This window comes from Silene latifolia, chromosome Y, assembly GCF_048544455.1.
Source record: "Silene latifolia isolate original U9 population chromosome Y, ASM4854445v1, whole genome shotgun sequence".
Taxonomy (NCBI): Eukaryota; Viridiplantae; Streptophyta; class Magnoliopsida; order Caryophyllales; family Caryophyllaceae; genus Silene; species Silene latifolia.
The window spans coordinates 230,115,999-230,142,108 of NC_133538.1; the positions used below are offsets into that span (position 1 = coordinate 230,115,999).

A 26,110-nucleotide genomic window follows, 5' to 3' on the forward strand; every position below is an offset into this window, starting at 1 on the left:
CAAGTAAAAAAAAATCTGGTACAAAAAGAAAAAGAAAAAAGGTAACATAATGAGAAAATTAGAGAAAAACATAAGAGAAAAAAGAAATCAAAGTTGTTAAAAAAAAGCATAATAACAGAGGTAAAAAAAAGGAGATAAAAAAAATTAAAGTAAAAAAAAGAGTAGCACTAGAAAAAAGAGAAAATAAGTAAATAACAGTGATTTTATAGGACAGGTAAGATTAGATATTGGCCATTTATCTCTAATATAATCTAGTGGCTGAGATTTCCAAGCACAAACTCACGACTCACTATAAGAAACAAAACTCACAAGAACCTAACTCTATATATATATATATATATATATATATATATATATATATATATATATATATATATATATATATATATATATATATATATATATATATATATATATATACATATATATATATATATATATACATATATATATATACATATATACATATATATATATACATATATATATATATATATAGTCAAGATCTGGTGAGAACGATCACTCGGTGAGAATGAACTATCTACACCCAAAACTTAAGTCTTATCCTACCACGCAACTTATTTCACTCTCCTTCTCAAATCTAACCAACCCTCCATTTTTCCTATCATCATTCATCAGTACATCACCCATCAACAACTGTCACCGGCAACAACGATCACCAACAGCTCTGATACCACGAGAACTCCGACGGCCACAAACATGCACTCCGACAGCCCCTCGCCACTCTTCTCCCACCATGATATTTCCCCTGTCCATATACACTAGATCACCGCCTTGTCTCAGACGAATAATCACGGTCGCCGATGCTACACTCTACGATCAGAATAAGCGCGCCAATCAGGCGTGGAGGTTGTTTTCCAGCAGCCATATGCAACCGAAATCGACGTAGTAAATAATCACCAGCCCACTAGGTCATTGTCGCCGTCACGCATTTCTCGATGACTTCCATGGCATTTGCTCGCCTTCTCAATCTTCTCTTCTGTAGGTTGATTCCAGTACTCTTGATTTGTTGATTGAATTTATTGTTGAACGTTGTAAGACTATTTTATTGATTTTCAAATTTGTGGGAAAATTGATTGATCGTGTTGGCTGTTCTTGGTGTACGATGACTGTTGAGGAAGCCGAGAAAGGAAAAAGGAGTGGAGATCCAGAAAAGGGAGCGACAATGATGACTGATTGGTTATTCGCCGGTGTCGACTAAGTGGTCGGAGAACTCGTCGGCATGGTCTGGGTTGCTGGTGACGATTGTTGGTGGTGATATTAAGGTGTCCGATAGTTTATTAATTTTTTTTTTTTTTTGGGAAAATGTCAGCTTTCATTAAAATGATAATCACCCATACATCATTTTGTCTAAGATTTCCTTAGTACAACAGACATTAGCTTATACATATTTGTTCTATCCACCTACATGCACTCTTGCTTTTTGTATACACCCTATTACATCTGATACGCATTTTCATCTCTTCCTTTACCCGTCTTATAGCAACTGCAGGAGATAATACACACTGCTCCAGTCTGCTCTGATTTCTGCATGCCCATATCTGATAAACCACAGCAGCCACCATTGCAGCTAGTACCTTCTTCACCATTAAAGATTTATGCCTCCACTTTATCCACCAGAGAATGAATTGGGACTCAGGCACTCCAATTTGCAACCAAGCATTGAGAATTTGTATGCACCTCTTGCTGAAGTCACACTTAAAGAATAAGTGTTCCAAGCTCTCTTCACTGTTACCACATAAAAAGCAAACGTTATCATGTGCAATTCCCATTCTCCTCAACCTGTCTTGAGTTAGCATTCGTTGATGAGCTACCAACCAAAGGATGAAGCTATGTCTGGGAACCATTATGCTATTTGGAAACCCTTGATGCCACTCCTTATCAGGGCCCTCCTCAACTAACCAAGAGTACCCTAGCTTGATGAAGTAATTATCAACACTAAATAGCTGCTGCTTGACCAAATCTTTAGTCCAGCAGATCTTCCTCCAAGACCAACTGGTCCCCTGGCCAGGTATATAGTCCTCCCAAGTCTTATCTTTCATATAAACAGCGTGGACCCATCTAACCCACAGGTGATCAGTTTTCTTAGCAATCCACTAGACATATTTTGCCACTGCAGCAATATTCCACCAGTACAGACTTCTCAAACCAAGGCCTCCTTTCCTTTTACACTTGCAAATGCTGTCCCATGCCACCATAGCAGGACCCTCCTTCATGTCAGTACCATGCCATAGGAACTGCCTACACACACAATCAATCCTGTGAAGGACAGTCTTAGGTAAAATAAAGACACGAGCCCAATAATTGTGTAAATTATGCAGTACTGACTTAATCAGCACCACTCTTCCTGCATAGGACAGTTTGCGTGCACCCAAGCTTTTAATTCTACCAGTTACTTTCTTAATCAAATGATGGCAATCATTAACACCCAATCTTTTTGGTGTAATAGTGACACCCAAATAACGGAAAGGAACAGTCCCTCTTTGCATCCCAGAGAGTCTGATTAACCTAGCCATAGTAGAGTTATCAACTCCATTACTGTAAATATTTGACTTCCCCTGATTCATATTCAGACCTGAAGCCTTAGAGAAGGTTTTGAAGGCCCTCAACAATAAGACAACAGAAGGAAGGTCTCCTCTACAGAACATAATGAGATCATCTGCAAAGCACAAATGACTCAATTGGACTCTCTTGCAGAAGGGGATGAAATCTGAACTCCTTTTGCTGTTGCACCCAAGCCAAGATCCTGCTCAAGTATTCAAGGCAGATGGTAAAGAGTAAGGGGGAGAAGGGGTCCCCTTATAGTTTATTAATTTAATATGGTATTAACTACACTTATTATTAAAAAGATAAATCTTGAATAGAAAAAGTGTATCTACATTCTTAAAGAGCGTATTTACTGTATAAAAAGGTGTATATAAAATTTTGTTAAAAAGGTGTATCTACGATATAAAAAAATGTATTTATATCGTTAAAAAGTGTATCTAAAATTTAGGTAAAAAGTGTATATAACATATATTTAATATATCTACTGCGTTCTCACCAAGTGATCGTTCTCACCGGATCTTATATATATATATATATATATATATATATATATATATATATATATATATATATATATATATATATATATAGGCGGGATCCGGTGAGTCCACCTAAATATTTGAGTCCATGAGTCCATCCACAATATCACGCGTAAGGCAAAAGAATATCACGCTGCATATTGACAGGAAAATGGCGCTTAAACTTCTAAAACAAAACAAAACCGTTCACTTTTTTTAAAACTGTTTCTCTCTCTAAAAATCACACAAACACAAATACTCCCTCAAAAATCTCACTAAAAATCCGCAAAAACCTAAATTTTCAAAGACGATATCAACTTAATATCAATAATATAGATTCAGTCGTTCAATCCTTTGCATAATATCAGTTGAATTTCAAAATTAGGTTGAAAAATCATCGAGGTACGCTCTAATCAGTTTCTATTACATTTTTGCGATTTTTGTTCATCTTTTGCAGTTTTAATTTGATTATACATATTGATTTTGTTCTTAATTACTGTAATTAAGTTCAATTATATGATAAAAATAGCATTTAAGCACTAATTTTCGACTTGTTACTGAGTTTAAATGCTTACTTTCAAGTTGTTGTTGTAAATTTAGACAGTGTCTTAGTTGTTAATGAGTTTAAACAGTATTTTGTTGATAACATAGATACATTGAACAAAAACCTATGATCGATTGTAGTTGTAGATGATTATTAGTTGTTTTGTTTGTTTCAATCGCGAAAAATAGGGTTAGCTATTGTTCAATGTGAAATTTAGTGTTAACCAGTAAATTTGGACTTGTTAATGAGGAATGTCTCGTTTTATGTGGATATTATTAAGAGTAGGTAGTGATACTATTTAAATTTGATAGTTGTAGATGATTATTAGTTGTAGATGATTATTAGTTGTTTTGTTTGTTTCAATCGCGAAAAATAGGGTTAGCTATTGTTCAATGTGAAATCTAGTGTTAACCAGTAAATTTGGACTTGTTAATGAGGAAAGTCTCGTTCTCTGTTGATACTATTAAGTGTGATACTATTAAGAGTAGGTAGTGATACTATTTAAATTTGATAGTTTAGGTCAATTGAGAAACATTTCTTTAACCAGTGATACTGTAAAGCATAAGGTGTGACACTGTTAAGAATTGGTAGTGATACTATACTGTAACTTGATACTGTTGTTTATATGATCTAATACTATTAAGCACAGAATGTGATACTAATAAAATTTTAAATGCAGATAGTTACTAGCAAGAAAATGGAACTGGCAGTTACAGATGAACCTAACATAACCATTAGCGAAAAGAGGCCAATAGCAGCAGTTCATAATGTTGAAGAAACAACATTAAAGAAGTATAAACGTAGGAAAACAAAGAATAACAAAGAAAACAATACTATGGAGCTGGTAGAACAAAACACCAACAATGAAGTCGCAATTCAAGAAGTTGAGCAGCCTAAGGTACACAAAAAGAAAGGAACAGAATTTCAGACTAAGTGCAGGCCAAAAAAGTTGGTTGAGTTGGTTAAGAACTTAAATGAAGAATAACAGAAGGCTGTAAGGGATATTGGATTTGGAGGTTTGTTAAAGTTAAAGGTAACTCAACTACCACATAGAATCCTGAATCGGGTCTTGAAAGCATATGACTGTTCTAGCAATATGTTTAGAACAAAAAAGTTGGATTTTCTACTGTCAAAGCATGATGTCCATGACATGTTTCTACCACCTAGGACAGGTGATAAAGTAACCACCACAAAAAAGGGGAATGCCACTACTCTGATTGACACCAAAATGAAAAATGATTGGAGGCTGATGTTTGGTGTGAAAGGTACTTCTGCTCCAATTAATGTGAAGGATGTGCATGATAGATTGATGGCGTGTACTGAGGCTGGTGATGAGTTTATGAGAATGTTTGTTCTGTATAGCATGTCCATTTTCCTAGCGCCAAATACAAATAAAACCCTAGATTTAAAACTTGTTAAGTCTGTTGCGGATGTGAATAAAATTAGAAACTATGATTGGTGTGATTATGTCTTTGAAGAGATGACTACTAGTATTAAGGGTTGGAAAGAAAAAAAAGAAGTCGAATATCACCGGTTGCCTACTAGTGATTATGCTAGCCTACTTCCATAGGTTCAATTTTAAGGGCAAGGCTATGAAATACACTCTACCGCTAATCCAACATTGGGATGATCCGACTCTGTCATCAAGAGTTGAAGATGAGAAACAAACAGCAATATTGGGGAATGCACCAATTTCGAAAATTGAGTACCCAATCTGTTTATCACATCAAGGTCAGGAGAAAATACAACATTCCTATGTATATTTATGATTAAGTACTCAAGCTGTTACATTATGTTTCTTTGAATCTTTGATAAAGATAAAATTTCAGTGGCTAACAAGAGATGATTAATTTTTCAGAAGAACCGGAGATGAGACTTACACAAACCTCTGAGAAAGATGATGATGAAGCTGAACCTGAAGCAAAAGAGGGCTACATCATGATTAAGCTGCCTAAAGGAGTTGAAACTGATAAAGAAATCAAAGCAAGAGCAATGGATGTAAGTACTAATGTCTTTTTGTTGTCCTTACAGTTACATCTATTCCTTTTCTTCTTACTTTGATATTGTTTTGAACACATTGTGATACTTTTGTTTACCCAAGTTGATATTGTTTTACCATTATTTAAAAACTGCCAGGGAGAATAAATTTTGTTAATGATAATGATATTTTATCAAACTGTGATATTGTTCATTACGAACTGTGATATTTATGGTGGGTATTTGTGATATTTTTTCATAATAGCAACCAATTGTAATGCTTATAATATTGATTCACAATAAGACAAATAGAGTGATATTGTATCACATAAAGTGTGATATTGTAAAACAATATCACACAAATAGGTAACGTCTACAAGCAAGTGTAATGTTGTGATATTATTAAAGAATAATGGTGATATTTTTTCAATAAATTATGATATTGTTGTGATTAAATATTTAATACTATTGTTTAATATTTTTATTATGTCATTTGGCAGAGTGCTCATGAAGCTTATCTGCGTATAAAGAGGGACAACAAGTTGTTCTTTTCAAGATTTGTACATAACATGAAGAAGTTCATCAAGACGAAACCCAGCAATTCAATAGATGAAAGAACTATTTCTACACAACCTGCTGCCACAAAAGACTGTACTAAAGATGTTGAAACTGAAAAAAAAGCTGCTGAAGAAAACACTGATAACTGTGATACATCAGAGAAGCAAGAACAAGATACTCCCAATACACAAACTTTGCCTTTCATGAAAGATATTGGATATCATGCCTTTATGGATGGGTTGACAGCAAGGTCTTATGAAAGGGCGAAAGCAAGAGAAGGGCTTCCCTCGTTTGATGTATTGACTGATATGTTAAAAATTCAGTGCGCGGAATTGAACAAAAAATATGGAGGATGTCAGATCAAGATCTTCAAATCAAGCGGTGATCACGAGGAAGAAGGTGAAGAAATGAATGATGTTACAAACTTGAATAGTGCTGATGATGAAAAAAAAGATGATGAGGATTATGATATGTATTCAAATTTGAATGACATAGTAGACAATATTGTTTTAGGAGGAGGAAGGGCTACTGAGGATATGAATCGTGTTACAACTCCTAGAGCCAAAGACGGAAACAACAAGATAATGAAACCATTAATGAAGAGACAAATGTGTTGACTCAGTTGAATGAAAACATTTATTTGGAGACAAATGAAGGTTTGGGAGTTATGAAGACTGTCCAAGAGGGACACAATGAGGTGGGTAATAATGGTTCAACAAATCAGGAGGACATTGATAGAGAGGCTGGAAAAAATAACGAGGATGTTGAAGATGAGGTTATCAATAAGGAGGTTGATATTGCTACAGGGGAAAAAGCAGAGAAGGAGAAGGACAATGAGGTTACAAATGTGGTGACTCAATTGGAGGAGGTTCTTCCAAATGTTGATTTTGGAGTAACACAGCCTGTTGAAGACAAAAAAAATGAAGACGTTAATCATGATACAACATATCAGCATTGTGTTGAAAAAGAGGCCGAGAAAGAGAAGGCCAATGAGGTTCCCGAAGTGGCGACTCAATTGGACGAGGCTGTTAATCAGTTCAATTCAGCGAAGGGAGTTGAAAAAGATGTTGTGGTTGATAAGGAGCCTGTTGAAACAGAACTTGTGGTTGATAAAATGAATGACGATAGTAATGTGGTGACTAAATTAAAAGAAATTGTAACAAATGCTTGGTTTAGATACAAAGAGGAAGGGAAATATCAGTGAATATTTGTTGCACTCAGACAAAGTACCTGCTTCAGCCGATATGGTACCTCACAATTTGGGGTGTACTTTTCAATGTGGTTTGCCAGTCAGCCGATATGACTTTTCAGCCGATATGGTACCTCACTTCATGGATTATTGCTTCCTTACGGACCATACATTCAGCAATTTGTAAGTCACTCTTTAAACAATTTTTTAAATGTAAGACATGACTTAATTTGCACCATATTAGTACTTTAAAAAAATAACTAATATGCTAATATTTTTGCAAAATGGAATAGAGAAATTGTCTGCAACTTTGGAACTTTCCATTGTATACAAAGGGAAGATATTGAGTCCTTGTTGCCTAACACGAAGATAGAAGCAATGGTAATTGAAGCATGGGCAATATTGCTTAATGAGTTCCAAATTGCTCAAAAGGGAAACGACAAATTGACAAGAATTTTCTATGGCATTGCCCACTCGGTATGGAAACACACACACATTTATCATCTTTTAAATTAGGTATTGTAGAATGTGTTTTATGGAGACTAATAAGATGCCCATATGAACAACATGGTGATATAGAAAAAATCTTAAAATTCGATGAAGATAATATTGATGAATTGGCAAAACTTAAGCAAACAGTATATGACACATGTGACACGTGGTCAGCTCTTTTTAAGGAGCCACTGAATTTGAATTCAGATATGGTGAGACATTTCTAACTGTTATCAGTGATATTGTTATGTATAATGTATGATATTGTTAGCAGTTACTATTGATATTGTTCTTAAAAACAATTCTTAAATTCAACTGTGATATTGTGCATAATATTGTGTGATATTGTTACTTCTTAATTATGATATTGTCTCCCAAAAAATGAAAATGAATCACTTTTTTTTTCCTAATATTTGACAGTGTGATATTATTATGTACAATGGTTGACATTGTTCTATAGCTTCTTAAAAATAACAACAGTCGATAGGGATTTAAATGTCTGTTAACTTTGATATTGTTTTGATACAGACTCTGATATTATTGGGTACACTGGTTGATATTATTTTACAACATACAAAAAAAACTTCAGAGGGACAAAAAATATTATTAAGAATGATATTGTCTAGTATGTACTGTGATATTTTTATTCATATTTTTGTTAAATTGTTTCCTAATATTATTTTCATCTAAAGGTGTTCATACCTTTGGTCTACGAAGAGCACTATGTCTGTATCTGTGTTGATTTGAAGAGGCAGAAAATGTTCTATTTGGACAACAGAGAGTATGATGAATTCCAAGACGAGGAGCACGTACACATGGCTCATATGGTCAAAGTACAATATTGAAAACAAAGAACTAATGGTATAATGGTTTTGTTCGATAAGCTTGAAATTGAAAAGTTGTTTACATTAATCATATACAGGCGACTCTTTATGGTGAATACCTCAACACGAAAGGTATTGAAAGTGGGCTAAAGGTGAAGGACTACGAAATGAATAATGTGAAGTTTCATTGGCAATCAAAGAGTTGAACCTGGACTGTGGACTATTCATGATGTTTCACATGATGTTCTTTGTTGGTGAGCCTTTTGATTGTGAACTAAGCGATGCAAACATGAGACAGTTATACAGGGGAGAGGTGGTAGCAACGCTCGTATTGAGTGATTTGAATAAAGATAGGAGTCAGGTCTGGAAGAGAGTTACGACCTTTACTGCCACAAAAGGTATACTGTTAACTAAATTGTTGGCAAAAAGACAAAGAGGGAAAAAACAAAGCAAGAGAGAAAAAGGTGGGAAAAACAAAGTTCAGACTCCGCTATCAAAAATAAAAGGTTATATTTTAAAACACTGACTTCTACATTGAATTTTGTTTTATTATTATAAATACAAAATATATATTAAATACTGTAATATAAAACGTTTCTAGCTACTGGAGAAGATGGTTCTGCCAGTGTCGTTGGTAGCGGTAAAAGGGGGAAATCCGATGGCATTGGATGCACGTTGAACTGTGGTGTGGCTGATCCTAAATTTGAGTTCGTCTCAAGATTTATGAAGTTAAACAAGTCGTTGTGTGCAAACATGTTGCCTACGAGGAAAGAAGTGATTGACTACTTTGCCTATTGATTTACCCCCGCTATCAAAAATAAAAGGTTCTTTAAAACATATATTTTTCTGCAACTTTTTTTATTAATGGTCTGATAATATTTGCAATGATATCTAAGTTTGACAAAAGAATTACAAAAGGTGATATTGTTGCTAGTGTCATGTAATATTGTACGTTAATGGGTTTGATATTGTTTAAGAGTAGAAAATGGTATAAAAGCATGATATTGTATATAATCAAGTGTCACATAAAGAAAGATATTGTTCTGATTTTTGTTCACTTAATTTTGATATTGTTGTGGTACATAGTGTGATATTGTTACATACACAATATGATATTGTTAAATTGATTCTGAAAAATAAGTAGGGCTTTTAAATTTATAAATGTTGCCAGTGACATGTGATATTTTTTTTAAATGATTGTGATATTGTTTCAAATTAGACACCTTTTAAATAAGTGATATTTTTTAGTATTGGGGTGATATTGTCTACAATCAAGTATGATGTTCTGATAGTGGTTCAGAAGGGCACTGATATTATTTAGCGTGGACTGTGATATTTTTTTATCAGGATCACCTTTTAAATATGTGATATTGTTTAATTTTGATATTGGTTATCACTGTCACAGTTAATGTGACAATTTTTGAACATTGGTGTTAATGTTTCGAGCAGTGAGGTTGTTTGCCAAGTTCAGTGATGATCAATACCTTGCAAGACAGGATATATTGTCGTTGCTTCTAAGTGTACATGTCAACAACAATGTGATTGAATGTTGGTCACTAATTCTGAATCACATTGAGCACACAGAACCCTGTGAAACAAGTTTATTGTTTTTTGGAATTCGACACATGGTAAGCTGACATTCTGTTTTGTTTTATACATATTCATGCTTTGATTAAAAATATCACTTATTTAAAATGTGATATTGTTGGGGTACATAGTGTGATATTATTGCATACACAAATTGATATTGTTTAATTGATGCTGAAATTAGATAGGGATTTAAAATTGATAAATGTTACCAGCGACAAGTGATATTGTTTTTAAATGATTGTAATATTGTTTCAAAGTAGACACCTTTTAAATAAGTGATATTTTTTAGTATTGGGATGATATTGTCTACAATCAAGTATAATGTTCTGATATTGGTTCACATCCGTACTGATATTATTTACCATGGACTGTGATATTTTTTTAGTATGCACTGTGATATTGTTTATCAGGGTCACACTTCAGGAACTGTGATATAGCAAACGTAAAAGTGATATTGTTTATACATATTCACGTTTTGATTAAAATGTAGTAACTCTTAAATGTAAAGGATTTGTTAACTTATAAATATACATATATATATATAAATATACATATATATATATATATATATATATATATATATATATATATATATATATATATACACACACACACACTACAGGAATCAATAGTAGATGTTACTGAAGGCAAAGAAGCGAAGAGGGAAAATATATTCGAAGAATGGGACGAATTCATAAGAAGAAACACAGTTCCATGTAACATGGAAGCAGATTTGGTTTTTATTCCGATGGTGTTGCAAGAACACTACTTCTGTGTTTGTTTAAATTTCAAAACCGAGACGATTGAAGTGTTAGACAATACAGAGTACGACAACTGGGAGCAGACTGAAATATACAAGGCTGCAGATTCGGTGGTATGGTTTATTGATATTCTTGCTAGTGACATGTCATACGATTGTTTGATATTGTGGCTAGGATAGGTTGAGTGTATACAGTAAATGAATATGATTGTTTGACAAAATAATGACTAATAGTATAACTAATTATTGTAGGCCTATCACATGAGTGATTTCCTAGCAGGGAAAAATGTTGATAGAGCGCATAACGTAATAGATTTTGATGTTGTCAACACGAGTTTCAATTGGCAAAAGAAAGAAGCAAACAATACTGAATCGGGAAACTTCTTAATGATGCACATGATTCGCTATGAGGGGCAGTTGTTTGAAGCTGATTTGCAGTCGAATGTGCATAGGCGCTACTACTGGGTAGAAATAGCAGCGGCATTACTTTTAGCTGACATAAATAACATGAGGATAGCGCTGATTGGAAAAGTTAAAGAATTTACAGCGGGAAAGGGAGAGCTTCTAAATAGATTGTAGGAAAAGAGGAAGAATAACGAAGATGCAAAAGACAAGGGCAATAAGATAAAAGCCAAGGATAATATTGTTGAGAAGGACAATACTGTGGAACAGGAAATAACAAAGGCAAAAGGTCCGCCAAAAGAGAAGCCCAATGTTCAAACAAAAGCCAAGGAGGATGCTACTAGAATGCCAACAATTAACACAGAAATACCCATTCTTCGCAAATCTCCAATCAAAAGGTAAAAACCAAAAAACCCGACTTTTACATTTCTCATATAGAATCATAGCATTACGTTTCTGCTTTTATTTGCAACAGACACAAAGGTAAAAATTTCACATAGAACCATAACATGCCATTTCTGTTTTTACAGGCTACCTGAATCCAAACAAGATGGTGAAGATGATGCAGAAACACCCACAATCCAGTACAAACGACTGAAGACAACTGCAAATCCTAATAATAGAGGAAGAGGGAGAGGTTGAGGAAGAGGACAAAAGTAGGGCTAGGAATGTAATGCTGGTAGGACAGACATGTGATATTGTTCCAGGAGTTGTGTGATATTGTTGTAGGTACAATGGTAGGAAATAGAACTTTTTTTTTTATCAACTCTTAGTAAACTGTGATATTGTTTCAGGAGTTGGGTAATACTTTGCTTAAGTTGTTGTGATATTAGTTCTCAGTAATAATAACAGCAGACAAAGTTCTTAAAATCTTTTTCTCTTTGATATTGTTTTGGTACCCAGTGTGATATTGTTTCGTAAACATGATGATATTGTTGTATTTATTCTCTAAAATAAATCAACGGATAGGGATTTAAAATTCCCTTTTAAGTTGGATAACTTTTTTTTGTACACATTGTGATATTATTAAGTACAATGGTTGATATTATTAAGGACAGACATGTGATATTGGTTCAGGAGTTGTGTGATATTGTTTTAGGGACACTGGTAGGAATATAACTTTTTTTTGATCAACTCTTAGTAAACTGTGATATTGTTCCGTAAACATGTTGATATTGTTGTATTTATTCTCTAAAATAAATCAGGGGGTAGGGATTGAAAATTCCTTTTTAGTTGGATAAGTTGTGATATTATTCAGCAGACAAAATTGTGATATTATTGCACTCACTGGTTGATATTGTCTAGTATGTACTGTGATATTTCAAGGGTTTGACAAAGTATAACTTCTTTTTTATCAACTTCTGGAAAACTGTGATATTGTTTCAAGGGTTGTATGATATTATGTTTTAGTTGTTGTGATATTAATCCTCAGGAACAACAACAGTGGCTAAGGATATAAAAATCCTTTTTTTGTTTGATATTGTTGGGGTACATACTGTGATATTTTTGAATACACGTGTTGATATTGTTTGAAAATTGTGATATTATTGCACTCACCGGTTGATATTGTCTAGTATGTACTGTGATATTTCAATCATATTTTTGTAATATTGTTTCCTAAAAACATCCAATTGTAGTGGTAATATTTATGAATACTGGTGATATTGTTTCACTTGAAATGTGATATTCCTTAGAAGTATTTTACAATATAATACAATATAATAAAATACGCATACAAGCAAGTGTAATGTTATGATATTGTTTAACTATTATGATGATATTGTTTTTGTATCAACTGTGATAAACCTTCAAATGAGGTGGGATAGTATTTAATAATGGCAACAAAACGACATTAGTAATTATGCGGTTTTTATAACATTGATACCCAAAATGGGCAGAATACAAAATTGATGCCATTTGGAATGACATACAAGAAAAAATTGAATAATATAAGAAATGAAAAGTCGATTGTGAAAAGTTGATGATGTAAAATAAACTTCCTCAGCATGCAGAAGCCCTTAATCACTATCAACAAGTGAAGAAATCTGCAAAACAAACAGACAAAAACAGTGACATAACGTTAGTAATAAGTTTGACAAAGTATAACTTCTTTTTGATCAACTTCTGGAAAAACTGTGATATTGTTTCAAGGGTTGTATGATATTATGTTTTAGTTGTTGTGATATTAATCCTCAGGAACAACAACAGTGGCTAAGGATATAAAAATCCTTTTGTTGTTTGATATTGTTGGGGTACATACTGTGATATTTTTGAATACACGTGTTGATATTGTTTGGTTGATTTTGAAAATAGATAGGGATTTAAAATTGATAAATGTTGCCAGTGACAAGTGATATTCTTATTAAATGATTGTGATATTGTTTCAAAGTAGACACCTTTTAATATTGGGATGATATTGTCTACAATCAAGTGTATATTCTGATAGTGGTTAACAAGGTACTGATATTATTTACCATGGAATGTGATATTTTTTAGCGTGGACTGTGATATTGTTTATCAGGGTCACCCTTCAGCAACTGTGGTATAGCAAACGTAAAACTGAAATAATTAAAGTTGTAAGACAAATTACTTACATCGGATTCATGATCAAACGAGTGTTGTGATGTATCAACAGCTGGATTAGGGCAATTCCGCTTATCATGATGTGCCATTTATTTACAATTATTGCAAAATCTTTTCGGCTTTTGTGCCTTTGCAACAGACTGATCTTTCTTGGACATCAACCTCTTGCCAGTACCCTTGTTTTTTGATTGAACAGGAGGTAGTATACGGACCTCAGATGAAGACTTAACCCCAAGGAGCATCTCCAACTCTTGGTGTTTAGTCAATTTTTCAAACTGACTTGAAATTTTGTCTAAATGTCTTCAGTAATGAAGTCAGTTCATTTATGTGATTTTCAGCAGAGATTTGAGCAGTTGTTAATGTTGAGTAGAATTCGACCAGGCAGTCAAATCAAGCTTAGTGACATCCGACGAAGTAAAATCATCCAACAATTGACCGTGAGCATCATACAAGGGCATTTTTTTAGTGTTCTTTGTCCACCTACTGAGAAGATACTTATCAGGTATCTTTTTGAACCCTTTACCTGATAAAATCAAGATGATGTGTTTATATATGTATCCCTTCCTCTCAAACAACTTGCAGGAACATGTTGCATCAAACGTTGAAGGATTAAATGCGACAGTGTAAGTCTTATTGAAGATAGAATCTTCAACTTCTAGGAACCTTGTAGACTCGCCCTCCCTTGAAGAATCACCAAGACTACATGAGTTTAAAGAATCAACGCACTTTGTTGGAATTCATAAAAGAGAGCGTGCGAATAAACAGTCGATGCATGAACCTCAAGGCTAAGAAGGGTTTTGGTTTGAGGTAGGGAGTGATCACTATCTCTGTCAAGAGATTTTTGGGTGTACCGTTGCTGATCCATAGCACTTTGAAAGCGCATCCAAAACTCAACAAGTGTGCCATGAGGATTCTCAAACCGCTTAAAGAAGCTGTTTTCGCTCTCAGAGCGTTGCGTTGTTCTTAATAGACAACCAAGAGGAATATCACGATAATACGCTGAATCCAACGCGTTGCCACTTGGAAAACAGATATTGCAACCATGCATTATCTTCCAATTGAAACTCACCGATCAACGAATACCACCTCTCTTCGAAGTCGCCAGGCTCTAAGTCCAATCCCAAACAATGAATTCTGGCGAGTGACGAAGTCGATCTCTTTGTCACTTGTCGTGCCTACCTTTTCAGGTAATTTTTTCATAATATGCCACATGCAATAGCGGTGGGCAGCATCGTAAAAGTAGCGAGGACTGCAATTTTCATAGCAGGACATTGATCGGTAAAAAAGCAATGCGGTTCCTTCCCACCCATACAATCTAAGAATTTTGTGAAAATCCATTTAAAATTCTGGTCATTCTCCCTAGACATAAGCGAAGCGCAAAAAGTGACGGACTTCTTGTGATGATCAACACCAAGAAAAAGGAGCAAAGATCATGTCGTACTTATTAGTTGAATAGGTTGGGTCAAAAGTCACCGCCTCACCGTATAGAGCGTAATTACGACGTGCTGCTGCATCAGCCCAAAATACACGAAACAAACACTTATTCTGATCAATATCATAGGCATAATAAAAACCTTCCTGGGTTTCATGAAGGGTTTCAACTGGTCTCTGAGACATTTGAGCATCCTTAAGACCTATAAAACACTTGATTTCCCTTCCAAAATTCTTAAAGCCAGTCAAAGAAGCTCCAATATTTTCATAGCCGTCAACATATTCCTTGACGGACCTGAAAGTAGAGGTTGGGCCAATATTGACCTTGCAATTATCAACGATGGTTTGTTTATGTTGCAAAGCAAGGTTTCTACATTTTTTCCAAATTCTCTATACTTGAGTGGAGAAAGACGGTGGTTATGGGCGCATGAAACCGATCAACAACAAAGAGTGGCACTTGAACTTGGTCAATTTCTTTAATAACAAATTTAAAGAAAATCCTAGCTTTACAACCAATCCTAGTAACCTTAGTCTTCTTCGGATTACAGGCCTTGACCATTGGCTCCTCCTCCTCACCAGTAATGGGTAATATTGTCGGCTTAGAATCCCTAATTCCTTCCCGGTGACACACAATCAATTTTGTCCTAATATCTCCACTACTACAAAACCTTTTCGTTGAAGATTTCCTTGGTTCAAAACCACATGCTATTGCATAAGTCTCATAAAACTGTATACCCTCGTCTAACGTAGCAAAAGTTTGTCCTATTGTAGGTGTAAATTCAGTTTGCAATATTTCGACCCACTCTTCGAACCTCCAGGGGTCACCATCAAAGAAAGACGATTCCCAGCATGCACCTCATCAACATCTATGCATTGTGGAGTAGGAACAGGTACCACAGGGACAACAAAAGTATTTTCTACAGCAAGAGAAGCTGAATAAACAAATTATAACAAATATAACTAGATTATAACAAAACTATGATATTGTGAAGGAATGCATGTGATATTGTGTAACATAAAATGTGATACTGATGAATATAAAATAAATACGCAACCGTATTGCAGCCTATGATACTGTGAAAGAATACATGTGATATTCTGGAGCATAACAGTAATACAAATATAACAAATATAACTAGATTATAAAAAAACTATGATATTGTGAAGGAATGCATGTGGTATTGTGTAACATAAAATGTGATACTGATGAATATAAAATAAACACGCAACCGTATTGCAGCCTATGATACTTTGAAGGAATACATGTGATATTCTGGAGCATAACATGTGATACAAATGCACAGAAACTGATTACAAGTCATGTACTGCAGTCTATGATACTGTAAAGGACTCAATGTGATATTCTGAAGCATAACATGTGATACTAATGCACAGAGAGTAATTACCAGTCATATACTGCAGCCTATGATACTGTAAAGAACTCAATGTGATATTCTAAAGCATAACATGTGATACTAATGCACAAAAAGTAGTTGCGAGTCATGTACTGCAGCCTATGATACTGTAAAGGACTCAATGTGATATTGTAAAATGGAAACTGATTCTAATGAGCAGTAATCAGGCAAACAAAAACTATAAAATGTGATACTATTCAGAATTAATTATGATACTCTACTGAATAAAAAGTGATACAAAGGAAACTGTTAAATAACGATTAAAACTTGAAGTAAACACAAGCAGTGAATGCAAAATAAACTTGATGATAAACAAAACAGACAATGAGTACATCATTTTTATACGTCAATTAGAAGATGAAGAAAACAGAGATTAAATTTTAACACAACAAAATAGCGAAAACTACATGTTGAAGAAAGTATATAATAAGTACATGATTTTAATTCATAAAATAGCACGAATTGATGAATCCGTAACTGATGTTGATGAATTATAACATCAATTATAACAAAAAACCAGTAATTACACAACGAATTCAGTCGAAGATACAATAACAATAAAACATCATGCAATAAAACAGGAAAACAGAATGAAAAAACTTTAAACATAAAATTAAAGAAGCAAAAAACGATGAAATACCTGACATTGAATATGTTAAAATTGAGGAAAAAAGAGATGAAGACGAATGATGAAGAAAAAGTGAAGGAGAATGAGCAACTAAGACGAATGATGAAGAAAATCGCTGGAAATCGATCACGGATGATGATGAACACAGGTGAAGATGACAACGAGAGCGAAGAAGACAACAACGCGCGAAAAATTGACGGCGTGAGAATGAAAAGTGTGATTGCGGAAGAGAGAGAGAAGAGAGAGAAAGTAAATGAGTTCAAATGGTGAGGTTTGAGCTGATAATAGGGTTTATATAACAACTTTAGGAAATGACGAAAATAACCTTACTAATAGCTTGATATAAAGCAGTATTGTTGATACGTGCGTTTTATATAGTCTTTTTAGCCTATTTTATGCACGTATTTCTATGCTTTTATCGTAGTTTATGCTACGAAATGCCCCGAATATGCTACTTTGGTTTGTTTTGTCTTATATGCAGGAATGAACCAGAAAATAGTGAAATCGAGCCTTTTACCGTCCGTTTAGCATGCATTTGGAGGAAGAGTGAATTTGGAGCGGGAATGTAGCTATTATGGGATGCGCAAGGAGGAAAGATAGCTAGGCGAGCAAAGGAAGAACTTCAAATTGCTAGTGCCTACTTTGGAGAGCCATATCTCGAGTTCTACAATAGATATTCAGGTGATTCCAATTGGAGATGAAAGTTTGTCCTCTTAGCTTTCCAACGCCACCGATCGCCCTATTTGCCCAAGTAACGAAGAAATGGCAGCCGTTTGAAGTTCAGTGCGCGAAGCAGGAATTACGCGCTGAGAAGTGCTCGATCGAGAACTATTTCTATTCGATCGAGAGCCCCTTTGCTCGATCGAGAGCTACTTCTTCTCGAACGAGTGATTAAAGGGAAAGAAGTCTTCGATCGAGAGGAATTGTTCTCGATCGAGGGGAATGCTAAGGAATATCACTCGATCGAGAGACTATATGATCGATCGAGCAACAATTTTTGACGGGTTTGGGCTTTAATTAGCCGCGTGATATTTTATTTCGCTAAACTCTTTTGCTTTGCTATTTAAGCATGCTTTACTAGGTTTATTAGGATCATCCTTTATATTATCAAACATTCTACTGTAAACTTTAGTACGTTGCTTTATTCCTCTTCACTGTTACTTTATTTGGGGATTATTTCCACTCGGATGTTGTATTCTTTACGCCGGATTCACTTGGATCGTAATTCCTTTCTCTTCCTTTATTAATAATTAATCTTTTATTGCTTTAATTCTTCGCTTTCGTTACAATTAATTTCTGCCCTAATTTTCCTTATTGCACTTTATTGTTTATTTATAATGTTTACTGCTGGGAAATTAATTGCTGTTAGTCTAATTAGTAATATGAGTGGCTAATTCCCCTCTGCTAAGACTATAGGGGATCCATAATTATGAAGGGAGAGTAATTGATTTATTTGGTTAATGCTAGTATAGTCTTTGTTGGTTAAATGCTACATTTAATTGTATCTTTCTAATTGAGTCGACGCAATTAGACCTATAATTCCTAGTGATCCTTGACCTGGACCGAAAGGTTGGAAAAGACGAGACTAGTAGCGAACGATAGAGTATTGCAGTGAGGGCGAGAGTTAAGCTGTTTACGCTTTAGGGTGAATTAAGGACCGAAAGGTGACGTTCGTTACCCCTTAGACCGTATTTGCATTGACCTGAGACCTAGATTACTTGACCGGATGATTATGGTGAACCGTCTGTCTTAGCTATTTCTCTCTATCTGTTTATTTCCTCCTTTTTTACTCTCTTCTCCTTATTCTCTTTAGTTTAGAAATTCACATTTAAACCCCCATTTCTGTGACATCCTGACAGACTGAGTTAAACAGATAATTAGCAAAATAGCCTCCCTGTGGAGATCGACCCTACTTGCTGCTAGCTTCTGTTAGTTGTTTTTAGGTATTTATTTTTGGTGTAGAAACGACCGCATCAAATTTTGGCGCCGTTGCCGGGGAGGCGACGCTTTTATCTGTTTTAATTTTGTCTGTTTTTTCGCCTCAAGGGAAGACTGAGTACCTTGAGGCCGTTCTTATCTTTTTCTTTAGTGCTGTTTTGATAGGTCTTACAGGTCTATTAGACAGATTTTAGAAGGAGATTGTCGAAGGGAAGGCTTGAGTACCTTCGACCCTTTTGCCAAGATGACGTCCGTCTCTTGACTTATTGCTCAGTTTGAAGCTCAAACTGAAAGATCTACTAATGGGGAGAGGAAAGAATCTTGGGGTTGTGGTAATCACTATGATGTTGCTCCTCCACTGAGGCCTAAACCACAACCGTTGCTGCAACAAGGCTACCCACCGCCTTGTTATTCCTTCTCACCGCAACCAATTCCCCCACTTGCTCGGAATGTTGAGGCTGAAAAAGTTAAGTCAATGATAAGGGCACTTGGTGAGGAATTTTCCATCCGTATACAGAAGCTAGAGGCTTGGGTGAACCAACTAGCTGTCGAGCAAACCCAAGAGCAATATGAGACGGTGTATGCTATCAACACCGACATCATTCCGTCTTATGAAGTGCCCGAATCGCCTATTATTGCTAATGTTGATGACTCGAGCTTCACTGGTACTGTTCACGCAACCCACAGTACTGATATGCACGCTGATTTAAGAGCTCCGTTGGGTAATCAATTCGATCGAGTAACTCACGATTTCGATCGAATAGGTTGGAGGACAGCCACTCGATCGAGCTCTCGCCACTGTTCGATCGAGCGAATCGATAGTCGAACCCTCGATCGAGAGGATGTAAATACTCGATCGAGAACTCTTGAGGAAGAAATGCTCATTCAGCTACTCACTGATCCTCAACCGATTATAGATGATGAGGAAATTGCTCGATCAAGTAATATTACTGTTCGGTCAGTCCCGTATCCACAACGATTGCTGCCACACCGTAGATTTCTGGACCGCATACGGGCTCTCAATGTCGCTGCTCACTACGACGAGATGATCACTCAGGTACCTACTTATGCTAATTTTATTTCTCAAATTGATTGGTCTGAGAGGGATGCTGGTGAGACGATAATGAATGTAGCTATGACTGAAGAGTGTAGCACACTTCTTCGGAATGGGACCCCCCCTAATATGTCTGGTCCAAGTCGTTTTCCTACTCCGTGTTCTATAGGGACCCATTCGTTTGATAATGCTTTATGTGACCTCGATTCTAGTGTCAACATTTTACCTTTGTCGTTGGCGTTGAAATTGAGATTGACTAAGTTTATGCGCGCTAGAACGACTATACAGTTGGCTGATTACTCTTATGTACGGGTCAAAGGAGCTTTACATGACGTACCTGTTAGGGTCGGGAATTTCTATATTCCCGCAGATTTCATTGGCTTAAACATACCCGAAGACCGCAATGTTCCCATTATTTTGGGACGACCATTTTTGTGCACTGCTGGCACAATTATTGATGTCGGGGTTGGGACACTTACCTTTCAGGTCGGAGGAGAGGACTTGGTTTTTACTAAGTCCGATGACCCTAGGGAATCCATACCTATCATACCTTGCATTGTTATTCCCCTTGTAGACTCCGTTGACATTCCGTCTGAGCCGTATTTTGAGTCACATATTGTCGTTGCTGTTGTAACACCTCCGCCCCATTCTGGGAGCGAATTGGAGGAACGTGTCTTTGTTTCTCTTTCTACAGGTCTTGACAAGTTCAAAGACCCGGGAGGTGAGATGGGTGCTCTTAGCATGAAGTCTGGAACTGCCTGGATAGACGACCCAGGAGGAGGTGTTGACAAAGCTACACCGTCTAGGAAAAAGCTGCGTGATGAGGTGATAGATTGGGACCCGGATGATGTGGGAAGCTGCTGTTCTTACGTTGCCAACCTGTGGAGGCCGGATGTCCGCTTGACGATTGCTGAAGCTACCGCGTCCAGTCAGAGGCCTAGTAGTGGGCCAAAGATTTGTGTTGTTGGATGATCTGGGAAGAAGGTCGAGCTGGGACCTATCTGAAACTAGCGCTACCGGGAGGCAGCCCGGAATTTTAGAACTCTTTATTTATTTTTGAACATTCTATCTAGTTTTGTTGTGTGCCATAATAAATAGCCTAATTGGCTATAGACTGTGAACAATTTAGCCCTCTTTGCTTTTGCAGTCCTTTGTGCGGTTGCTATTTGCGAATTTGCAGGTACTCTTGCATTCTGTTCGCAACTTAGCTGCTGTGACGCCACTGTGAAGCTGTTTGTGACCTCCCATGTTGCTGGCTGGTTTGGGGAGGTCCCTACTTCACGTATTCTTGTAAGTTTTTCCGCGTTTCACTCTCTTCTTTTCTAGTTTGCATTTCCTTTCCTTATTTCTGGGTACAATGAGGGCATTGTACGGTTTGGTTTGGGGAGGTTATGCATCCATATCTGTGTCTGCATCTTGTTTTTATTGCATTTCCGTTATCACATTTACTTTCAGTATGCATTGTTGTTTATTTTAATAAAAATAAAAAAAATCTCATAAAAATTGAAAAATTTCAAAATTGACAAAAAATATTCACGTTTATTTTTGCATATAGGTTGAGTCGGAACGGTAGATTTCCGTGATGAAATTGCACTTTAACTTGTCTTTTTACTTGAGCCTTGCACTTTATTGACAGTTATTAGCTGAGTCTTGCGCATATCTACGAGTTTTTGTTCAAATTTAGCTGACTGTTTAGACTTGACCTGATAAATTGGCAACCTACTCTACAATTTCTGAGTTTTAGAGCCTTATAACTGGTGACATTCATGACCGGTTCATATAGGAATTGAGAGTAGTACTCCTTGCATAGCATGGTCAATATTTTTGCACTTTTATGACATTCGATTTCTTGTCAAACGCATACATTCGGGTTTGTGGTCGGTGTCACATGCAGGGAGGTGCTTATAATTTTTCCCCTTTTCTTATATTTTTCACCCATATAGCTCCACTTAAGCCAAATCTTGCCTTTTTGACCCATTAGCTACATCCAAAACTCAGCCTGCCTAGTCAAGCTAGTTTAGTTTGTCTTTTGTGGTATATTTTTCCGTCTGCAGTTTGGCCGTGTGTACTTTGATTGGAGTTGGTGAAGGTTGAAGGAAAGGAGAATGAGAATGAGAAAAAAAAAAAAAAAGAACTGAAAAAAAAAAGAAAAAAAAACACGTGAAAATGAAAAAAAATGAGACGTGGAACAAAACAAAAAAAAAAAAGTTGAAAAAAAAAAGAAATGAAAAATGAATTACACGTGAAATAGGAAAAAGAAGAAAAAATGAAAAAATGTTGATTCACGTGACAACCAGAGGCATGAACATCAAAGAAAGCTTAGCTGGTTTGAATATTGAGTCCGTCTGTGCATATTTCTGTCTTGTGACGGTCTCACTCCTCCATTTTATTCATATCTTTTTGAGGAGATAGTGTTTTGGGTAGTGAGATGTGTGCCAATGAAGGGCACTTGTACTTTTATTTCTAGTCAGTTGAGATTCGGATGGTCTTATATGGCCTTGTTTAGGAACTAGCTTGACGCTTTACCTTCACATTTCCATAATTTATTTTGCCTTTTTTCACCTGAACCTCACTTTCCCATATCTTTTGTAAGCCCTCAGCTGTGACGGACATTGTTGGTTGGAATGTATGTGCAGTACTTGAATCGTCTATCATTTTTGTTGCATGCATGTTATGTAGGTCGCAGTCTAGGTGAGTGACTGTTTTCTCTTTCTCTCTTATACATATACTCTCACCCTTTGCTTCATGAGAGAAGAGTGACAACGTGAGAGTCCGATTTTGTTGGTCTTGCAGGGTTGATAGGTCAGCTTTATTTATGGACATCTTACAATTCGTTTGCGTGTTGACCATTGTAGTCAGAATCGTTGATTTTAGTTTGCATTAAACTGGTTTAAGTAGACAAGTTAAGCTAGCTCTGAGTTATCATTTCCGTTCCATTAGTTGCATTTTAGTTTACTCGAGGACGAGTAAAGGTTTGGTTTGGGGAGATTTGATACGTGCGTTTTATATAGTCTTTTTAGCCTATTTTATGCACGTATTTCTATGCTTTTATCGTAGTTTATGCTACGAAATGCCCCGAATATGTTACTTTGGTTTGTTTTGTCTTATATGCAGGAATGAACCAGAAAATAGTGAAATCGAGCCTTTTACCGTCCGTTTAGCATGCATTTGGAGGAAGAGTGAATTTGGAGCGGGAATGTAGCTATTATGGGATGCGCAAGGAGGAAAGATAGCTAGGCGAGCAAAGGAAGAACTTCAAATTGATAGTGCCTACTTTGGAGAGCCATATCTCGAGTTATACAACAGATATTCAGGTGATTCCAATTGGAGATGAAAGTTTGTCCTCTTAGCTTTCCAACGCCACCGGAATCGCCCTATTTGCCCAAGTAACGAAGAAATGGCAGCCGTTTGAAGTTCAGTGCGCGAAGCAGGAATTACGCGCTGAGAAGTGCTCGATCGAGAACTATTTCTATTCGATCGAGAGCCCCTTTGCTCGATCGAGAGCTACTTCTTCTCGATCGAGTGATTAAAGGGAAAGAAGTCTTCGATCGAGAGGAATTGTTCACGATCGAGGGGAATGCTAAGGAATATCACTCGATCGAGAGACTATATGATCGATCGAGCAACAATTTTTGACGGGTTTGGGCTTTAATTAGCTGCGTGATATTTTATTTCGCTAAACTCTTTTGCTTTGCTATTTAAGCATGCTTTACTAGGTTTATTAGGATCATCCTTTATATTATCAAACATTCTACTCGAAACTTTAGTACGTTGCTTTATTCCTCTTCACACGTTACTTTATTTGGGGATTATTTCCACTCGGATGTTGTATTCTTTACGCCGGATTCGCTTGGATCGTAATTCCTTTCTCTTCCTTTATTAATAATTAATCTTTTATTGCTTTAATTCTTCGCTTTCGTTACAATTAATTTCTGCCCTAATTTTCCTTATTGCACTTTATTGTTTATTTATAATGTTTACTTCTTTGGAAATTAATTGTTGTTAGTCTAATTAGTAATATGAGTGGCTAATTCCCCTCTGCTAAGACTATAGGGGATCCATAATTATGAAGGGAGAGTAATTGATTTATTTGGTTAATGCTAGTATAGTCTTTGTTGGTTAAATGCTACATTTAATTGTATCTTTCTAATTGAGTCGACGCAATTAGACCTATAATTCCTAGTGATCCTTGACCTGGACCGAAAGGTTGGAAAAGGCGAGACTAGTAGCGAACGATAGAGTATTGCGGTGAGGGCGAGAGTTAAGTTGTTTACGCTTTAGGGTGAATTAAGGACCGAAAGGTGACGTTCGTTACCCCTTAGACCGTATTTGCATTGACCTGAGACCTAGATTACTTGACCGGATGATTATGGTGAACCGTCTGTCTTAGCTATTTCTCTCTATCTGTTTATTTCCTCCTTTTTACTCTCTTCTCCTTATTCTCTTTAGTTTAGAAATTCACATTTAAACCCCCATTTCTCGTGACATCCTGACAGATCGAGTTAAACAGGATAATTAGCAAAATAGCCTCCTGTGGAGATCGACCCTACTTGCTGCTAGCTTCTGTTAGTTGTTTTTAGGTATTTATTTTTGGTGTAGAAACGACCGCATCAATTGTTATGACTCATGTATGATATTGTAGATGGACTCATGGACTCAAATAATTAGGTAGGACTCATGTGATCCTAATTCTATATATATATATATATATATATATATATATATATATATATATATATATATATATATATATATATATATATATATATATATATATATATATATATATATATATATATATATATATATATATGGGATCATGTGAGGATACACTATCTTTTTGAGGATTGGGGATTACATTACAATATCACAGGTTTGTCAATACAATATCACATGTTACTCGATAAAATATCACACAAAAAAACATATGCGCAAAAAAAAAATTCAAGTTTTTTTTTTTTTTTGCATAGGTCTGATTTTTTTTGATATTGTATTGAAAAACTTATGATATTGTATTGAAATCCTCAATCCTCAAATACTTTGTAGTTTCTCACCGGAACCAAACTCTCTCTCTCTCTCTCTCTCTCTCTCTCTATATATATATATATATATATATATATATATATATATATATAAATATATATAGGCAAAGTTCAATGGAGTTAAACACAAAGAGACAATGTAGAGATAGAAAGAGAAAGAGAAAAATCAAACAAAAAAAGCGAGAATTATTAGGGTTTCATCTGCAGAAATCATGGTAACTGCACCCAATTCAATTAATCGTTCAATTTCATCTTCAAAACAAAATCAAGAAACAACTAGCAACAAGTTCGATCTTCTGTATACTACATCTCAAGAGGAATTTCCAGTATTATCGCGTAATGAAGGACCGTCTAGTGCGGATGTTCGTAAAAAGAAATCGATGGGATCAATTGTTGGAATTCCTCCTTTACAATTAGAACCACTTGTTGAGGACGTCTCTGAGGAGGAGTTGGAGAGTTCTGATGAGCCTGTTCTTACTCCGGCTGTGCTGGAAGTAATAGAGGAGGGACCTGAGTTGTTGCAATTCACTGAAGAGGAGGTACAAGCAGAGTTGAATTATTGGCGTAACTCAGTGTATTGTTTCATCTTGGGTGCTA

General features: G+C 35.7%; 3 protein-coding genes across 3 annotated transcripts; all 3 read right to left on the minus strand.

The window, feature by feature from the left end:
- Positions 1-1,397: 1,397 nt before the first annotated feature.
- Positions 1,398-2,063, minus strand: LOC141630197 (uncharacterized). Its single transcript, XM_074443056.1, has one exon. It carries the CDS (start codon positions 2,061-2,063, stop codon positions 1,398-1,400), a length of 666 nt encoding a protein of 221 aa, XP_074299157.1.
- Positions 2,064-14,361: 12,298 nt separating this feature from the next.
- Positions 14,362-15,053, minus strand: LOC141630198 (protein FAR-RED IMPAIRED RESPONSE 1-like). Its single transcript, XM_074443057.1, has 2 exons — positions 14,857-15,053; positions 14,362-14,704 (listed from the first exon to the last, which is right to left on the minus strand). The coding sequence occupies exons 1-2, from the start codon at positions 15,051-15,053 to the stop codon at positions 14,362-14,364; spliced, it is 540 nt and encodes a 179-aa protein (XP_074299158.1).
- A 356-nt stretch (positions 15,054-15,409) lies between these two features.
- On the minus strand, positions 15,410-17,498 carry LOC141630199 (protein FAR1-RELATED SEQUENCE 2-like). Its single transcript, XM_074443058.1, has 4 exons — positions 17,492-17,498; positions 16,249-16,368; positions 15,963-16,198; positions 15,410-15,760 (listed from the first exon to the last, which is right to left on the minus strand). The coding sequence occupies exons 1-4, from the start codon at positions 17,496-17,498 to the stop codon at positions 15,410-15,412; spliced, it is 714 nt and encodes a 237-aa protein (XP_074299159.1).
- Between the last annotated feature and the right edge of the window lie 8,612 nt (positions 17,499-26,110).